This window comes from Tyto alba, unplaced genomic scaffold (assembly GCF_018691265.1).
Source record: "Tyto alba isolate M040663 unplaced genomic scaffold, T.alba_DEE_v4.0 Super-Scaffold_42, whole genome shotgun sequence".
Taxonomy (NCBI): Eukaryota; Metazoa; Chordata; class Aves; order Strigiformes; family Tytonidae; genus Tyto; species Tyto alba.
The window spans coordinates 14,547,539-14,567,651 of record NW_024881318.1 but is presented as its reverse complement, the minus strand read 5'-3'; the positions used below and the strand labels follow the sequence as shown (position 1 = coordinate 14,567,651).

At 44.3% G+C, this 20,113-nt stretch overlaps 1 protein-coding gene across 4 annotated transcripts in view; it reads right to left on the bottom strand.

Moving 5' to 3' along the window:
• LOC104357124 (phospholipid-transporting ATPase ID) overlaps positions 1–20,113 on the bottom strand; it is a 77,395-nt gene that overhangs the window by 45,357 nt on the left and 11,925 nt on the right. For all 4 annotated transcript variants that reach the window (XM_042804423.1, XM_032988127.2, XM_042804425.1 and 1 more), the window contains 3 exons: positions 12,977–13,035; positions 2,575–2,688; positions 192–290 (listed from right to left, as the gene is read on the bottom strand). In XM_042804423.1, coding sequence (XP_042660357.1) covers positions 192–290; positions 2,575–2,688; positions 12,977–13,035 — 272 coding nt within the window. The remainder of the gene's footprint in view (positions 1–191; positions 291–2,574; positions 2,689–12,976; positions 13,036–20,113) is intronic.

The following is a 20,113-nucleotide window of genomic DNA, read 5'->3' as shown; positions in this document are numbered from 1 at the left end:
CAGAGAAAGTCAGTGAAGCTTCTGGGCTGCTCAGCAATTTGGAAATACTAGTCTTAGACCCCATCTTGGCCACAGACCAGTTCTCCAACTGCCTGCCACTGGATGTGTTTGTTTTAAGTGGTTTGCTTTATTTATCGTGCTGAAGAATAACAGGCAAATTCCAAAGTACAGGTCAGCAGTACAGATCTTACAAAATCATCGATGGCATCCTTGACTCCGGATACAGCCAGCACCAGCACTAGGGGCACCACCGTTGTAAACCAGGCCAGTGAGGAAATCTGAGGAATCAACTGTAGGAAGAAAAGATCTGTTGAGAAATTTCCTGCCAGTTCATCAAACAGATGGAAATGAACAACTGTTTTCTGTGGAAGCTGCAGATAACATTTTTCTGTGATATCTGAATACAGAATAGAGACAGAAATGCAGCTCTATCACTTATATGTTGCCCCACAAAGGTGGGACAGCCAGAGAACCCATGCTTTGCTTACAAAACAAGCTGTAATTTAGGATATAAAAACGGAGCTGTCAGGGAGTTCAGTGGGTTGCTCTTTCTTGTTGTTTGTAACATTAGGATTGCGAAGTTCCCAGTGTATTTTTCTGGAGGCACTGACACGGGCGAACCTGCTGTCAGGGACCCCAGGCTATCTGAGCAAGGCCTGCTGTTCAGAGCTTTCAAATACTTCTATTTTTTGTTTCAGTAACTCTTCACATTTTGCCGAAGTAAACTTCATATCAATAAACAACACACAGCTGTTGACAGGGCTGACCTTCCTCTCCCAAGATTAACAGAGCCATTTTTGTTTCCCACATCTTTAATAGTGAGAGGACCCAAGAGTTGAAAGTGACTCATCATGCTTCCAGTGATGCAGAGATGGATGTCTTACCCCAGCATAGTTCTCCCCACCCTGTAGAAGAACAGCACTAATGATGGAAGCAATGTGATACCAGCATCTCTGTGTCCATCCGGCTGACAGTGTCAACTCCATGTGTATTGTGAAGTTGACATTTATGCCATGAAAGCAGCTGTTTAAGGATGGAGAGCTGCTCTTTGGGATTGCTCATTCCACTGCACTGTCACAACCCAGAATCTACAGGCACCACCAAATCCAGCCAGGAGGAATGATTTTTCGAGGCAAGCATAGCCCTGCTCAGCTGTGGAGGCTACAGAGACATGTAATTTCCACCTTCTCACCTAACTGGGAATATGCATGTCATCCTGGGCTTTGCCAAAGGAATGGGGAGGCAGAGTGCCCACAGCCTACCCATCACATCCACTCCTGATGCAGGAAGAGATACACCCAGCACTCCAGGGATGGAGTGAGTGGTCAGAAGAGGGAAAAAAAATTAGATGCAGGAATATGTAAATATAAAAAGCTAATGGCTGCCCTCTTCAGCCTACCTTCATGCTGGTAGAAGAAAAATAGGTATGCTTTTATACACAGTTGCTCATAGATGGTTCAGCAAAAGACATAGTGGAATAATTTAAGGCAAACAGTTTGAAATACTATGAATCTGATAGACAAACAGCTAGAGAGCAGTACAACAACACAGGAACAGTGCTGTCTGCTTAGCTGAAAAGGCACTTTCACTAGTTTCTTGAAAAATATACATGGGCTGAAATTTCCCAAATGCATTCCCTGTAAATAAGCAAAGAAGATTGTGTGTAGTTTGCTACAGGCTTAATAAAATTTTGCCTATGCTTTTTTTCAGCTGAAATTGGAAAAGAGCACTTGAAAAAGGTAATTTTGCAAACTTGCATGCACTGAAACAGTCAAATTTAAAATACCATACTTGAAACATAATCAAAATTATACCCATTTTTTCATAACGTATTCCAGTATGACTCAGCAACAGCAAAGTAGACTGCATTTATCCATATTTTAGCAAAGTGCAAGGAGGAACAAGTCCTGATATCCATTTCCCTGCCTTGTTCAGCTTTCAGGCAAAGTAGTATTACCAACAGCGATGGCCAAAGTGTAGCCCAATGCTGTTATAAACCACAGGGTTCAATAGTGTTGTCCATGTCTGACATGCTCCATATTACACACCTTCCTCACCCTGCTGAGGAGGGAGCAGCAATATTCAGCTTTATGCAAACTAGATCCAACCTTGAGCCTTCCTGATGTTTACCCCTCTTTTCCCAGTGTAATAGTACAGGTTACAAATTTGTTCTCCTGCTTGCCATTTCCTTTGAGACTGCCAATGGAATTTGCCTTTAAATCCATGCATAAGAGACAACTTCCTTTTTTACCACAGGAGGAATAAGTACTGCAAATCTGAGAACAGCCAAGAGCACTCTCCTGTAGTAGGGGTAGTAGGACAGGGCATGAAAAAGTTACACAATTTGTTGAAAACTTTAATTAATTTTTTTCTTTCATTTAGTTCAAACCCTCATATCCAAAGGTAAGAGAAGAAATTGCTTTTTTTCTCATCTGCTTTCTATCTATTTTAAGGTTTTACTAAGACCCTAATTCATAACAAGGATATAGCTTGCACATTATTACAACTATCAATACACAGACCGTCTGATAACAGACAATGCAATCTGCTAGAAGCAGCACAGTGAACTCATACCTGCAAGATCAGCAAGAAAAGAAAGTAAGCATTGGCTATTCGCTGAAACTGTTCAAACAGGTTGAGAGGCAGGAAAGTGAAGAAGTTGTATTTCGATGTTTTAATTGAATTGTTCTGTAGGGAAAAAATGAAAATAGGATTGGTAAAACAGGAAACAAAATTACAGCACAACCCATTTCAACTGTGTTTTTACTTGCTTATATTTAGCAATAGCATTGTTTCCAACAGCAGCTCAAAACCCATTTCCTTTTCCCCCACACAATCATGCTGAGCCTGGATAAACAGACAGAATTCCTCTTGAAATTGGTGAAAACATGATCAGTTTATACCAGCACAACTTCAGGTAAATACAGGTACATATGGCTGATCACAAACAGAGATGCATCTTCCCTTTATTAATAGTCTTCCTACTTACACAATGCACAAATAGAATCAAAAACTGTAACCATAACACTGGTACACGTTTTATGGTAGCATCTATAAAGCAGTGTTAGAAAACACGTTAGGTCTATTATCTATAATTTGTCCAAGATTTTGAGGCACCATTGGGCTGGACAAACCCGGGTCCTCCCAGGAGCGGAACATGACATTATTATTTTCAGCTGATTCAGCAGCCTCTCAACTCAGCATCTTGAAGAGGTGGCTTGTTTCTATTCCACAAAGATCACTTGAATGTGGTGTTGTGCAAACAGCCACTAATACAAGAACTCACCATTTCAGTAAGTGAGTTGCAGTTTTGTTCCCTATTTCCAGTTTCCTTTTCTAACTGCAGATGGCCCCTCCAGCCACAAGCAATGGCTGCTCCCCTATCTGTCTTCTTCAAACCAGACAAAGACCTAAGATCGAGATTACAGAACTGGGTATTGTCTTCTCAGTAGATCAGATCACTCTGGTCCAATTCTTGCCACTTGATGGGTTCAACCCGTCATACTGAGCCTACCAGCTTGGGTTGCCCCTTCAGTTTTTAAGTATGCTAGACTTTCTTTTCATATAGAGTTTATCAAGCACTCATCCAGGTTTAATCCTGGAAGCATGTATGCCATCTGTTGCCAGCACATCTAAAATTTCCCCCCTAGAAGCTCTCCAGAAGACGCTTATTAACCCCCTCTCAGGGAACCTAAGGTGTGACAGCACAAGGAGGCAGATAGTACAGAGTGCACCTTCATTCAGTAACAGATTTACTGGTTCAACAAAAGAGAAAATGGTGATTGTTTCATTTTAACAGCCTTTAGATATTGCTAAGCTGGTGGGAGGACAGGAGCTACTAAGTGTGAATCACAGGCCACTTCCAATTCATGCATTAATCCAGGATCTTGACATCTAAACTGACACACATCAGCATGTGTTCATCATTAAATCAATTATTTAAGATTACCACAGTAAGGTGGGCATGGGGGAAGCTATTCCATTTTAGGCAGTTACTGGATTTTGCTATGCCCAGACACCAAGTACGGCAACATTCCTCAGCATTAACCTCATGTTTCATCCCTTGTACAAGCCAGTGAATAAGTCTCTAAAAGAGTTGAGATGGAAACACCCTTCATGGAAGAGCAAGCCAAATCCTTCTGCTGATCACATTCCAGCAAGAAAAGATGTTTATCACTGATCATCATATAAACAATATTTCCTGTCTCTTGGCATCATGTAGATATCTCCGGGTGTGGTTAACTCTGTCTGTGATCTAAATGTCATGACACATAGTTAAATTTGCTTTATTTCAAAATTCTTCACCACGGGATATGTACTGCACACAAGGCTCCATGGACACTGCTAAAACAGAAGCAATGGAATAGAAACATCCTCTGCAAACCCAGCGTACAGAGACCTAAATTGCTTGACAAGTCTGGGTCCACCAGACACAGAGTCTGGCAGATTTTTTAATAAAAACTGGATATAAAATGCTCCCTGTCCACTAATCTGAGGAAAAATATCATGGCCACTTACTTTAAAAAAGAGAAGACAGTAGCTGCAAGACAAAGCAAGTACAGGGGACCTGACCTTTGTGCGTCAACAGAATTCAGAGGGTCACATACAACATGGGAAAAACTACTCAGTAAACACTCACATAAAGTTTACAGATCTTTGCCTGCAAAAATCTCAGAGGGGAATAAGAAAAGAATGGGAGTGGTTTATTTCAATTCCTGCCTTCTATTTCTGTCCATTAATTACGTCAGGAAAACCACTGAATGAACCAGAGCCATTCATTTTGTTTCCTATTGCCATTAGGCATGGTAAAAACCCCAGACATAACAGCTTCCAAATGCTTAACTGCAGGAATCTGGACATCCAGTATTTTCTCCACAGTAGTTCAGGATTGTGATATTTTTTGCCACAGACTGCCTTTTGGGACACTGGGACACTACAGACCTCAGGGTAAGGACAGGGAGTGTTATAGTGGATGTTCTTGTTATTCTAGAATCTATAATTAAAACTAAGCACTAGAAAAAAATAATTCCTCATAATCACTATGAAGATTTCTAATTCAACAAGTAACTTGTTCATAGCCCTCAGGGGCTAAAGGAATGTCAATATTAGATGATAAAAACAAACTAGGGAAAACGTCAGCCTTTCCCATTCAAAGCTCTGCATTCCCACATCACAGATACAGTTGAAGGTCTGTGTAAGATACCATTTATGTTTTCATGTAATACTCCAGGGCTGCATGCTTTGTCATCTCAGGCTCTTGATTCACTACAGGAAAATCTCAGCTGGCCTCTGCTCTTGATCTTATTCTACGCCATGATGCTTAACCTCATCACAGCCTGTCACTCCTTAGAGCTGTACCAGAATCGGACTCTGGGGTGGGAGGGGTGTTATGGGAACCTGCAGCACCGCAGTGTGTTAAACTGTCCAAACACAGCCATCATTTTGTAAGCAAGGCCTCTAACAAATCATCTGCCTTACCTCCTCCATGCTCTGCCTTCAGTGAGGGAGACTCCCATATAGAAGTATCTTTGAAGCAGCAATTTAAGTATTAAGAGGCGTTACTAGAACTTCTGGTTCTCCTATGGATTTATAAAAACCAAACATCTAAGAAAAGGAGTTCTATGGTCCAAGCACAAAGATGGGAATTGGGAGCTTTACACTTACTCTCAGATTTGCCCTAGGCTTCTGGTTGACCGTGGGCAGCTCCTGCATGTGCCTGTGTCCTAAATGAATAGGCTCAAGCGTGGTTACCCACCGCCAGCCTCAAGCTCTCCAGATGCGAAGCTTGACACAAGAGCAACGTTTGTCTGTGGGTGAGGGATTATTCTCATCTGCTCTTTTCAGGGGCTAGATTCACACCTCCTGGAGGTGTGACTCCACCAAAATGCTGTCCCTAAGAATAGTGCTCATCGCGCCACAGTTACACAAGTCCAGATCTAGCGGATGAGCTGTTACTTTGGGGGTGTTCTCAGAAGCCCGCCTGTGACGTCCGACCACAGGCAAACACTCAGCAGATGGCTCCTACCTTTGTTCGCAGAGCAAACAAATCACCTCCTCACCATAAAAGTCACTGGAAATAAGAGACACTACTGCTTTAGTGGCTAGATTACAGGGGCTCAAGGGTGATACTCAGAAAAGGCAGAGTATGGCAGGGTTTGACCATCTGAATTTACACCCCTGTCTCAGCAACATATTATTTTTTAGCAGCTGGACAACCTGGCCCAAAGCAAATTTTAGTGAATCCTTGGCAATCCCACAGGGAGGTGTTATGCCATGACACCTGGCAATTTCTCTGGTACCTGTGCAGCACAAGCTACAGACCGGTGAAGCAGCTGAAAAGCAGAAACAGCTTTCCCAGGTGCTTTGATAAAGCAAGGAGGCGGCGGGTGCGCAATTCAATGGCACTTTGTTTAGCTGCTGCAGTGCAATGTGAAGGCACACAGATGTCATACGCAGAAATGTGACCATAGGGCTGTGACTGTGCTCCAGGACATATTTAATAAGCTCATGTAACAGGGCATGTGGTGCCATGGAGGCTTTGTTTTCATAGGGAGTACAGACTAGTAAGATCAGATCAGTTTTAAGCCTACCAAGTTCACTGCCTTATTACTGACTGGGAGCAGCAGCCTCAACTCAACAGAAGACTGAGTAAGGCCAACAGGATGCTGATGGGGTTCATCTGGTCTCTGTAAAGATTTCATCCTGACTCCTAGAAGTAAAAGTCTGGCCAAACACCAGCAATAAAAGACCTATATCCAATCCACAATCCTCTTCCTTGTTTTTTTGTTTTGTTTTGGTTTGGTTTGGTTTGGTTTTTTTGTTTTGTTTTGTTTTTGGTTTTGTTTTTGTTTCTTTGTTTGTTTTGTTTGTTTGTTTGTTTGTTTTGTTGTTGTTGTGGTTTTTTTTTTTTCCCTTCAATTTTTTATTCTTTTTTATTTATTTCTTTTTTTTTTTTTTTTTGGCAGCTTTCAGAATTTCTTACATATGCAACCTCTCAACCCCCTCTTGGCATCAATAATGAAGTCAGTTCCAGGATCCCATCACATGTTGGGTGGTCCTGGAAAACCTCTAGAAAACATGGTCATTGGTTGTGTTTTCCTATGCTGTTCCTTCTGCCTGGTGTCATCCCATTACAGAGCAGTTAATCATCACTGTGGTGAGTGTCCTCATCACGGTGGTGCAGAGAAGGACATGGAGGCAGATGGAGGTGGCATGGTTTGATGACCTCATGCCATTGCTCACAGGTGAGATCTAAAGGTCTTGTCTCTTAGTACTCTCCTTTGACTGCACCACCACCTCCCACTCAGCTCCATACCTGAAGCTGCTGCCCCGCAGGGAGAATGAACTGGGGAGCAGAGCTCTGCCCTGTGGTGTGGAGGAGGCAAACTCCAAACCACTGTACCCTGTTCATTAAGGTCTCACACAACCAGGCCCTCAACCAGTTCTGTCTCCATGAGGTTTAAGCTAAAATGACAAGTGGAGGACTTGGTACCAAAGAGTCTATGGACTTCAGTGCAGCTCATGTCTGACACAGCTTAACACATCTGGTCTTGTCAGGGCCCTAAAATGCCTTAAGGGCCTTAATCTCACCTGGCACTTCCATCTACAACCCCAGCCCAGGGCTCAGGACCTCATTTAAGCCCAGGCATGGGCCCCCAGTCCTTGCCTGAACTACACTGTAGGAGTACCAGTCTCCAGCCTGACATCTATCCTAGTTTCCCAGATGGACCTATCCACCCCCGCCTCCTGGATGGACTTTGGACCCATGGTGTAGTCTTGTCTTCTGCCCTGTGTCCTTCTGCTCCTGACTGGGCTCCCTAGATGGACCCCCTGGACCTGGTTCATCACCTCACCTTGTCTGGGATGGTCAGGATGGGCCCCATTAGTAGCATTCTGCTCTGTTCCCCACAGCCAGATGCTGCAAGAATGTACATTGCCTGTTCTGGGGTCACCCTCAGCTCCCAGCTCGACCCCTCTCATAGGGCAGCCCTGATCTGGCTGCTCCCTGACAGTGCCTCAGCTGGTCTTTGGATGAATCCAGCTAGCATCTTCCCAAATGCAGAAGGAGCAGTGCAGGTTGCTGCTGTAGCTATTCCTTCAGGGGATACTCAAACCACTTTTCACATGATCAGACAACGCTCCCTTCAGCCCTGAGTGTGGCAAACGCTGGGAAACATTTTCGGGTTGAGATGGGAAGAGAGGGCAGCTGTTGCCACTATCCTGACCACACTGACAAGATCCTTGAGGATAACCCACCAGGAATTCTTCTCAGCCGGAAGCACACAAGCGGAGGAGGTGGAGCAGAGTCTGAGCTCACTACCAGAGCTCCCCTCTCTCCAATTAAATTTCAAATAGATAAGAAAGCAGCTGCAGATCCAGCCCAGGGCAATGTGTATTGGCCATATACATCCCTCATTTCACTAGAGAATTCATCAGGTGACCAGGGAGAACAAAAGAAGAGTCCAAGCAGCTCCCTTGCTGCTAGTCCTGCAGAAAGGATGCTGGTTTGACCCTGGATCCTGATCCAAGATGAAATTTGTCATTGACTCATGGGCCCTGCATTTCCTCTTCTATTGTTTGCAAGCCAATTTCAAAGTTGTTTTCGCAGCCCTTTGTGACGTCCCAGTGCAGCTGTGCTAAATTCCAACGTGAAAGCGAAGAAATAAAAGGGAATTGGGATCAGAGTGAACACTGAAGGCTTTTAGAAGAGATTTTCTTCTCAAGAGTGTTGATAGACAGAGAGCCAGACCATCATGGTGGACCCACACAGGGCAGTCCCCTCTGCAGCTGTGCTGGGGACAGTGCAGACAGGCTGGGGACAGTACAACCAGATTGAATTGCCTCAGACAAGAACCTTGATCAAAGCCCTTAAATCTTGCTGGACCACATCTGGAACTTGGCTTTTCACTTTATTTTAGTCTTTACACAGGCAAATCTCTCACTGAAGTCAGGAAGGATCTTCCTGTCTGCAGTATGAATAAACACAGGATTAGGACTTGACTTTTCATTTTTACTGACCTATATTGAGTCCATTTTTGTGCTGTACTAAGTACCGTTGCGTGCCACTCATTCACACTTGGTTTCTGAGTCATTCCTAACTAATTTTGTGAGCTGGTGGGTAGTACATACCTTCACACTCAGCCCTTCCAGTTAACTGCACGGTACTTTGTTTTCAAGTTTGTCTTATTTTTCTAAGCTACTGTGTTCTGGCTGTGCAGGATAAGGCCAAGGATGTCTGGGGTTGCACCAATCTGAGAGCTCTAGCTTCAGCTTCACACTAAATCCAAATAAATCCTGATCTATCCAAGTACTGCCACTGCTTGAAGATGCTGCCCTCAATGACAGACAATTCCTATTATTTAATCACAGCAAAAATCAACAGAAGACACGTAAGAGGCTTCTTCAGATAAGAGATACTTCTCTTGTCACTCTCTCAGTCTGTACAGCCTCTGTTCACACAGATGAAGGAGACCACCCCAATCTTCAGCCCACAGCATGACACATCCCATATGCCCATGGAGTGTTTTCAGTTCTTCCTCTGAAACTGTCCCTCAGCCTTACCGTGAAGCCCGTGTGTTAAGGGTATTTCCACTATGTGCAGCTCCTATCCACCTCTTATCCTCTCCTACCCTACCAGTCCAGCCTCCCCACTGTCCACCCCTCCTTCCCAGGCAGTGCTCAGCTAAAGAGGCTGCACAGATGGGACACACAGCAGCTTGGCCTCTCACTTATTTTCTGATGAACTGTGGGAGCGAATTTGCCCTGCAAAGTCTCCTGCAAGTCTAAATGTGATGGACGTGCCCTTGCACGCATTGGCAGACACAGGTTTCCACAGTGCAGCATCAGGTTCCAGCAAAGCTGGTTTGAGCATATTTGGGAGTCTTGCTTCATACCAGGAGGGCCAGCTTTCAGCAGCTGCCAGAGTTGATGTCAGGCTTCACACATAATAGAGTTTTCAGGTCTTCCTCAGCTCCTCTCTTCTCCTTTCACAGATATCCCGTAGACTTTGCACCAGGAAGGGATGATAACCACCAACTATTTAGGGACAACACACCCACCTTTGATTGTATTTTCTACTTCCCTGTTCTCACTGGGACTAAACAAGGACAAAGCATCTCTGTACCTTTGATCTATGCCTATATAATAGAAAATCTTTTTTTAGTGAAAGGCCCGAACCTCCACTCCAGCTGTGACATGCAGCCTGGGCGCAGCAGTAAGGCAATGCACTATGTCTCTGTTTGCATTTCCCTTTCTTTTCCTTACTGGCCTTTCTCAGCAACTGCCTCACCCTAAAGAAACATTTACTGCCTCACGTAGCTTTTTTATAAGAACCTGTTCTATAGGTTTTATGGCTAACATGGCCTTAAGTTACCAACTAAAGTAAACCTCAGTCCCGTGGCTTTCACTGTCTAATACACGTTCTAAGGTTTGTTATATTGCTGAGTTTCCTTCCAGTTTCTGCCCAGTGTCCCTTTTATGTAGCTAGAATAGCTATTGGTGCAACCTTCCTTGTGCCTCCAGTGAAGACAAGACTGCAGTGCAGGAGGACAAGGACTAATGGTCCCTGCTGTGGGACTGAGAGCTGGAGGACAGCTGTTCTCCTCCTGGCTCTATAAAGAAGACTCAAATCACCATGTGGCTGTCAACATATGCCAAGTCTCATCTCCCAAAGATCTAAGCACCACAACGAAGCACAGACATACCAAACACTTCCGTTTTTTGCTTGTGCACAGGTCAAATTAAATACCTGAGGGTGGGAAGACATATTGAGGGTGAACTGTGGCTGCAGGACACAGAAATTACTCTGTCCAGAAAACATCAGCATGCTGAGAAAGAACTAAGACTAACAGCTGCTGTTCCCAAGCACCTCAGGGCAGGCTCCAGTGTTCACACAGTCTTGGTCCCGGTGGACCACATCCCAGTTCTCAGCAGCACAACCCCACTGTGTTCAGACAAATGTGGAAGTGAGGAAAGGGCCTGGATTTGACGGTTGCAGTGGACTACAGTACTAGAAGAGCTAACTTTCAGGAGAATCATGCATATGTAGATGGGAGGGTACCAAGAGACTATCTCCCTTTTTTGCATCTGCAGATGCACACGGGAATCTATAGCATGGGATCTGAAGTAATTTATGAGCAAGGTTAGTCCTTTTCATACTCCATTGTAATGTGGGTTTAATAGAACTTTTACCTGTTGGAAATAAGCAGCCCAGGACATGATGTTAGGGCAGTGCTTGCATCACCACTTAAAGTCTTTTAGTACCCCACCAGACACTCACCTCTTCAAGGCTTCGCTGGACAGTTTTCTAGATTTCTTTAGCCTCAGTCTACACTGGACTCAAGAAATCATGAGCCACAGCTGACTAAATTGAGGTGTAGGATTATTGAAATTCACTGCCAAGTTGCAAGAGATTATATTGAGCTGACTTTTTGGCTGCCTCCACATTTACAACTAATCAAAAGACTCATGGAAAACCTACAGAGCTCCTCTTATTTTGGGTTATTTGCAAATCCTTGGGCATGTAAGCAATCAGCTGGGAAGCAGTGACACTCAAAGTCAGGCTTACAAATAGCTTTTCACAGAAGTAGGCTTAGAACCAAAAGAGTTGCTTGTTCTCTCTACGCTAACATCATTGTACATCTCCCTCCTGCTTCCCTGCCCCACTGCTGCAGAGAGCCTACATTGCAATCATTCAATTAATGATCACAAATCTGTACGTAGTGGCAGTACCCACCCTAGTACTCTACTGGCAGGTTCTGTGCAAATCAAATGCGCTTTCCCAGGCTCAAATCAGACTTGATAAGGTATTGGTGCTGCATAGTCCTTTACATATATTAACTACAGTGCATTTCATCTTCAGGACACATGCAGCAGCTCTGTACCTATGAAGTCTCTAACCTGTGTTAGTTGATTCATGGATGACAGGTGACCACTGAAAACCATCCAGTTCATGTTGCCAACATATAAGCTACATTAAGATCTTTAGTCAAAGCTGTTGGCAAGTCAGACTTTCTATCTCACAAGAAATTACATGTTCTTAATCTAATAATTACATGCTCTTAAATGTTGAGTTTTCCCAGTTCTTATCGAGAAAATACTTGAGATGTTCCTAAATGAAAACATGATTCAGAGGAGCTCCTAAATAAAATTCAAGGATAAATTTCACCACTAGAATTCAGATATGCAGAGGACAAAAATTTAACAATTTTGCTATCAGTTGGCAGCTGCAAATGCTTTGAAAGAATGCAGCTTCAGGATCACCTCAAGGAGGAGACGACTCTGCAGCCAGGCAGTACACGTCTAGCAACTGAGCTAGCCCTCCTCTGCACACAGTGTCAGCAAATGGCCCACAAGCTTTCGAACTCAAGTTGCCAAAGGGGCTGCCTGGCACCGTAGGCTGGCAGACCTGGGTCACAGCCAACCTGTGTCATGATGCTTCTTGGAGTCACTGACTTCATGGGACAGTGTGAACCTAAGTAGGCTGTTAAGGAGCTGGAAATAAAGCTGTCAGGAAGCCAAAAAGGCCTGATTCAAGACCTTCCTGACAGAGAGGATTTCGCTGTGAGAGCTGAGGAACTGACACATTTCCCTTCCTGTTTTACTTTAAATGGAGACATGTTTCCAACAGAAAACTGCCCCCAGGTTCTGTTATCAAAATGCCTTGGAGCCCAATCCTGCAAATGCTTTGACTCACAAATAGTTTTCTGGAAGTGTGTAAAGTCACTGTGTTATGCTCTTCCAGCATTAGACCTCCTTCAACTGCCCATCTGCAGGGTTGACTCCAAAGGCAGAGCTCCCTATGGTTGACTCTGTAATGAAACATCTCTCACAGCTCATCTGGCACATTTGCCTTGTTTGCAGAGTCATAGCTAGTGTGCAGCCACATCACCCCCTTGAAACAACTTTCAAGACACGAAGCAGATGCAGCTACATCTGTGACTACATCTGCATGAAACAACATATGCTGGTTACTTACAGCATATTCAAACTGCAGATTAAAATCCCGGTTATTTGCTTGAAGTTGTCTCTCTTCCTCTGTAAAGAAGAGGAAACACATCAGACATGCTTGAAGGTAAGCAGAGTCAATACAGATATGAATGATCAGAAATCACAAGCTGAGCTGCTAGAAGGTAATGCCATCATGAATCTGTGCTCCAGGCTATCCACCCCATGTCAAGGAATTGAAGAGGTTGGTGACAGTGACAGAGCAGTGCTGTGGACTGGTACCAGAGCACTCTAAGCCCATGCTCCAGGTCTCCGCTACCCACAACCCACTGCAATGCCAGCACTGGTTTTACAGGTTGTCCACCTTGTCTCCCAGGTAAGAATTACCACTTAACTGGTGGTGCTCACTATTCCTGCACAGCTCCATCACTTCCCCCTGAAAGTCTCTGGAGCTGTTGCCTTCAGCCTACTGTTAGTGCCCTTCCTTCAGTACAAGTGCACCTTGTAGCATCATCCCCCAGATGGGACATCATCACTATAATGAAATCAAAAACTACTGGAAGGGATTTCAAAGGGTCATCAAATCTATCCTCTACCTCAAGACAGGGTTTTGCCTGTCACTCCCAATAAATGTCCTAGAAAGCTCCAATGATGGCTGTTCTTCTGACTGCTTATTCCAGGATTGCAGTGTCCTTCTCCTGGAAGAGTTTATTCCCCACTATCTAACATAAAATTCATTACTTCAATTTAAAGAAATTGTATCTTCTCCTGGGATGGTCAAAAGTGTTCTTCTGCTCCCCCTCAGTTCCTTGTGCTACTTGCCAAGGATACAGAGCACAGACGAGTTCGTTATGTGTTGAAGGCTGTTATGCCTTACTGTAGTCTTCCCTTCCCAAGGGTAAGTGTCTTGGTTTGGGCTGAAATAGAGTTAATATTCCTTTTCAGGGACTAGACGAGTGCTGTGTTTTGGATTTAGCTTTGGGTTTGGTATGGGAAGAATGCTGACAGCACACTGATGTTTTCAGCTGCTACCGAGACTTCCAGGACTCCCCGACTCCCCATGTCCTGCCCGTGCGCCAGGGCACAGGGAGCAGGGAGGGAGCACGGCCACAGCACCTGACCCAAACTGGCCCGTGAAATATTCCATACCATGGCACGTCATGCTCGCTATAGAGAGGAGGGGGGTTGGGAAGGGGCTCTCTCTCTCTCACTCTCTCTCTCTCTCACCTCCGGGATTGCGACTGTGGGATCTTGGTATCTGGGGGTCGCTGGCCGGGAACGGGCTGGGGATTGGTCAGCGGGTGGTGAGCAATTACACTGTACAGTGCCTGTTTATATATTTCTTTTTGTTTTCCCCCCTATCATCGTCATTGTTCTCGTTTTATTGCCATTATTAAACTGTTCTTATCTCAGCCTGCGAGTCTCCCTTCACCCCTCTAATCCCCTCTCCAATTCCCAGGTGGGGAAGGGGAAGGGAGGGTGACCACCTGCCGGGGTTGGTTGCCCACCAGGCTCAAACCACAACAGTAAGCAACTCCAGTTTTTTAAGTCTCTTCTTATGGGTCCATCTATCAGAAGCATCATCACTCTTGCTGCTCTCCAGTGGGCTTCCCAGCTAGTTCACCTTATTCTGGATGCACAGCAGCCAAAATGGGCCTTAGTTTGCAGCTGAGGCCTTACCAAAGCTGACCAGAGCAGAAGGGACACACCACCTATCTTGTAGACAAATGCATATTTGACATGGTAATTCACCTAGAAGTAGTTTAAAATATCCTTATGCACCACCAGCGTGCAGCTGACAGCATTCCAGAATATGATCCATTTTGGCAGATCCTTTCTGGCAGCACCAATGCCTCATCAGGCAATGCAAATCTTTCATTTGTCCTTGCTGAACTGCATCCAAATTTTTTCAGACTATTCCTCCAACTAGTCAATTCTAATCCTATCTTTCAGTGCGCTTGTTGCTCCTGCCAGCGTGGTGCCATTCACAGATTTACTAAGTGTGTTCTTCATTCTGCCAGCCAAGATCTAGAAGAAAATATTGAATACCAGACTCAGGATATATCCCTGAGGAATCTCTCAAATTTCATAATCAGTCATTGATAACTATTGTCAGTGTATTTTTTTTTTTTTTTCTGAAAAGTCTGGCACTCATTGTATGGTGATTTTATCTTGAGCATGTATCTCCAGTCTACTTGTAAAAACGCCATAAGTGACAGTCAGGATACATGACAGCTATCTAAGGCTTTTTCACTAGCCCTCTGGCTACCACTAATAGAATTAATTTTATTTTGATTAAGTTTTTCAGGACTGCTGACTGTTAATCGTCTCTTCTCCCCACACATACTTCTAGTTACTCTGAAGTGGTTTGTTGGATTCTTTTAACCTTTACCCAAGAAATTAAACCAAGATAGCTATAATCACTCAGCTTTTCTTTTTCCTCTGTTTCAAGACAGATGCTATGCTTGCTTTTCTCTCAGTCTTCTGAACTTTGTCTGTCCATGCACCGGAAACTCTCAAAGGCAGCATTGCTCCAGGCCATGCTCTACCTTATTAGACAACCCATTCCTTCTCTATTATAGCCCAAAACCTCCCCCCTTGTCCTCTGTTTCTGGAAACTATTATGTTAGATGTCTAAAGAAAAAACAAAACAAACCAAAAAAAAACCCACAACCCAGATTTCTTAGCATTATTTGCTAGGCTTTTTTCACTGAGTAGCAGACATAAACAGTCTCTGATCTCCCTCTTTCTAGAAGGGTTACAGAACCCCAGAGATCCCAACTCTTACAGAACAACTTTTATTGCCCTTTATGTCCTTGTTAGCTTTTTCTCACTTTGAGCCTTTGCCACAGAGTTTGTGCTGGGTAAAATAAGCTGCTTTGCACCTTCTAGAGGCACCCTTCCGCCTCCTGAAGTGAATAAGGAGCTTGTGTCTTTGCTATTTCACTCACCCTTCTGAGCATTTCCCTGAAAGATGATAGCTTATTATACCTGTGCCCCTAGTATCAATTATTTAAGGAAATGACAGCTCTGCTTAATTCTCCCTCCATCCCAAATTTCCTTCCCATGAGATCTCAGTTACTAGCTCTTCATATTTACTGAATATTTCCTTCTTGAAGTCCATTTCAAACACTTCGCTATTGTCACTTTTTCCAAAGTATCATACTGTCATTTCATAACCATTCCCGTTTACATGCCTTCCTGCTTTCACAGGACCAGCCAGCTCCTCCCTGTTGGAGGGAATCAGTTCTGGAACAATCTCCTCTCTAGATCAAAAAAAATTATGCACCTCTGCACAAAGATGCTGTGCCAGCTGAACAGGTCACCTTCCCCTATGCTCCTCTCCAACTCTGCCTCTGCATAGCTAGAATTCTTTATTTATCACTGGGCTCTGTCTCTCAGAAAACTTCTTTTTCTTTTTTTTTCACAAAAAACTGCCCTTCTTGGTTAACTATGCCTGTGTTCTTTACCCCTGTTGCATTACTTAGAGATCTGTGATTTGTTCATCTCTTTTTTCAGGCTGGATCTCAGAGCACATGGACATACAAGCAAAACTTCTGTTACTCTTCCAGAATAAGCTTTCTTCTTTTCTATTAATATTCCAGACTCATGAGTTATCCCAGCACGTGTCTATTACACCTATTAAATGATGTGTTAAGACATCCAGTTCTTCCTGTTTATTCACTCTTGCATTAGCAAGCATCTAAGCTATTCAGTGCATTGAACTGCTATCCTTCCTTCTTTCCCTCCAATAACCCTATAAATAACACAGCATGCTTAATTTTCAAGCCCTTTTTCAGATCACCATTTTTTTTTTTTTTGTCTGTCTGTGGGCTGTTTTCATCAAGCCCTCTAATTTCTAATGTAAAGCTATGTTAGCAGGCAAATGTTCTTTTCCCTTTCTTCAGGCACATTTAGCTGTGTCAGGCATTTTTGAACCAGCTCCCATCTGCCCCAACTGGGTGATTCAGACCAACCACGGCGGTTTCATTCAAGACCCTCGAAGTACTTAATCCTTCACTGCTTTCCTCAAACACATTTTTCTCATCTTTCACAATGGGGAGAACAATGTACAGAGAGATCAGAGTAACTTGTCTGGTGTCCCAGAGGAAAACAGAAGCAAAGCTCAAGAGGTCCAAGCTTGCAGGGCTTCAACTATTGTGTTATGTGTTCCTTCAGGAATTTTCCTGAGAGCAACCAGTATTATCAAAGCAGACAAAAGATAAAGCTACTTGTTAAAAACAGAACTTCCCAACACTCACACGTTTCCTCCCGTATAATAAGTGATACTCTCATCTCCTCCCCAGGGGCTCCAAGTCTAGTCCTGGAATAAATGCCACAGAAAAAGATAAACAGCTTTAATGTAAATAAGAATAGATGACAAAGCTTGAAAGCCTGACGGGATACAGAGGCAGGCTGGCAGAGCCCATGCTGGTCCCTGGTGGAGGATCCACCCCACGCTGACACGGAGCAGTGTGAGCAAACCACGGTGAAGTGGGAGGCTGAACACTCGTGGGGGGACAATGTTGTCCGTGCTGCTCACAGGCAGCAGGTCTGACCAGTTGCCTCACCAGAAGGAGCTACGGACATGCATGATGGATGGAGAGGCACGAAGACATCCAGAACGGCTGATCTGGACCGGAGCCCTTTGGGTGTCTATTCCCTCGCCAGCATATGAGATGCATGTCAGAGCCACGGCGGCACATGGCAGCTTCTGAGAGGCTCTAAAGTCCTCAGTGACTTTTTGTTTTTTTTGTAGGCAGGGCAGCCCTTGAGGCGACACACTGTGAGCTCCTTTGCTCTTCCCAGGGCTCACTGGGGGAGTGAGGAGATGTCCCCCTTCCTCAGCCTGCCCCCAGGGTTCCTGCAGCCGGGGAAGAAGCACTTGACATGTGCATTTGAATTTAGGGATCTCAAATGTTCCTGGAAAGAAACCACGTGTGTGTCTGCTCCAGTGGGAAAAGGAGCCTGGCTGCACAGCACAGGGAGAGATGCACTCTCCAAGAGGAATGGCTTTTATGTGAAATAGCTGCAAGCAGCTTAGGGATGGCACAGAAACATGAAGAAGTGGGACGTGAAACAGAACAGCAAATGAAACTCGCTCAAGGCATTGCCCTCCTGTGCCTGCTCATATGGTACCTAAGGGCAGGTTTTCTAGGCCAACCCATTTCTGAAGGCCCCAGATAGCTGTGAACCTGGTTCAAAACGGAATGGAAAGTCTCTGACCTGCCATAGCCATCCACCCTTCTCAGAGGCAGTGTCCCTAAAGGCCAAAATACAAGGCTAATTTCTAGTGGCAAGATTTTAATTTTCCTTACTGGATAATAGCCAATACCTTTGGCTAAAGCAAAAACAACCACAATGAATTGCCAAGGGTGCCTCATCCAACAACATCAGCAAGCAGAACTTATTTTCTGTCCTCTGGCTACACCAAAGGAGGACAACCACTGACCACATTCACAGGGCGACGCTGCCTCAGTGGTTTTATTTTTATCAAGAGAGGACTGTGAGGTCCTACTACTGTGCCTCCTAAACTAGCAGTTCTCAAGTATGATAGACAAGACAACTCTTACTTGTTTCTGGAACAGTTTGGACAGAAATGAAGTCTCTTAGATTATCACAACAAACAAAAAGTTAGGGAAAGTCAAGCATTACATGAGCTTTGCCTGGAAACCACAGCACAGGATATTTTGGCTGTAGATCCAAGCGCACATGTCTTATCATGCCCTGCTGATTCTGGAAGCATTGAGAAAAAAGGGAGGGGAAACCTGGAGGGCTATCAGATGAGAAGTTTTATATTTCTTGAAACATTTTTATATCTCTAAGCAACTCAAACTTTCTGCTTCTGCAAACTGCAGTCACAAATCACTGGAAAGAAGGAATGGGATTTGTGCTCCAAGTTATCATTTCACTGCCACTGAAAACTATTTTAAATTATTCATCAGTGGAAACTCAGTGTACATAAATATGGCACAGTGCCCAGTTCTTGGTCTAACCACTGAGACCAAGTCACTGGGAAAGTGGCTGTTTTCTCAGGCAGACAGATTTAGGAGCTAAACCACAGAAAAACATCTGTATTTAATCAAATTAAACCCATGCCAAAAATCAGCTATAAATGTAACTGGCCAGCCCACCAGCCTTCTCCATTTAGGACGCCTGCATGGAAAAGTCCTGCAAAATATTAGATTCAAGATCTGGTCAGACAGCCTGGAAATTTGTTTCTGGTTTGTACTAAGGATCATGTGCCAAGAGCAACGCTTCCAACAGACTGTTGGAAAAATTTTGTAGGTATTAGGTCTTCTGGCTCCAAGAAAACAGGAGGTTAAGGACTGTTGGTTTTGCCAAGTCATATACAAACTAGGGCCTGATACCTCATGCATGAAACAAACACAACCCAGTTAGGGGAGTGCCAGTGTAACTAAGTCTGACAACAGAACAGAGACAACATAAGCTCTGTAAAAATAATGATCTCTACTCCACCCTTTAAACAAGCCACCCGAAGAGCATAAATGCTGCTCTGGACCAGCTACAAAGAGTGGCATCCAGGAGCTGGGCTCATCTCCCCAGCTTCCCTTGCAGAGTGGCTCTTAGCAAAGCTATCAAACTTACCAAGTTGTGAAAGCTGTAACACAGTTATTCTGCTCCCAAGGGCACATATCTGACCTTCCTGAGACTAGTTCAGGTCTCTCCTACAACAGGCTATAAGCTGTCTCAGAAGACCTCCACCAGTTGTAGCACATTCTTTGTTTCAAATCTCATGATGTGTCTCCTTCTACCTCCTCCTGTCAAATCTCCCTCCTAGTTTTGTTAACCCTACTTTTGGGCACCTCATCATCACTGTGGGACCCAGCTTTTGGTAACACCTCTCAGCAATGGCACAAGTGCCACCTCGCATCCAGCACCCAGGAGATCACCCACCTCTTCACTGGCAAAGAAATCCTAGCTCTTATTTCTGGTTGTTACTGGACTGTTACTCCACGTGCGCAAGTAACTGAAACCTGCCATGGTGTGTCTGTACCTCTATCCTGATCCCAGAGGAGGGAATTACAGTGTCCATTGAAAAGCAACATCATGGGAGAGGGCAAGTCATTGTATACTGTATTAGGCAACTAAAATTGCTGCTCACAGTGAGGTTATTATACAAGCTTATAGCCAAAATCTCCTTTCA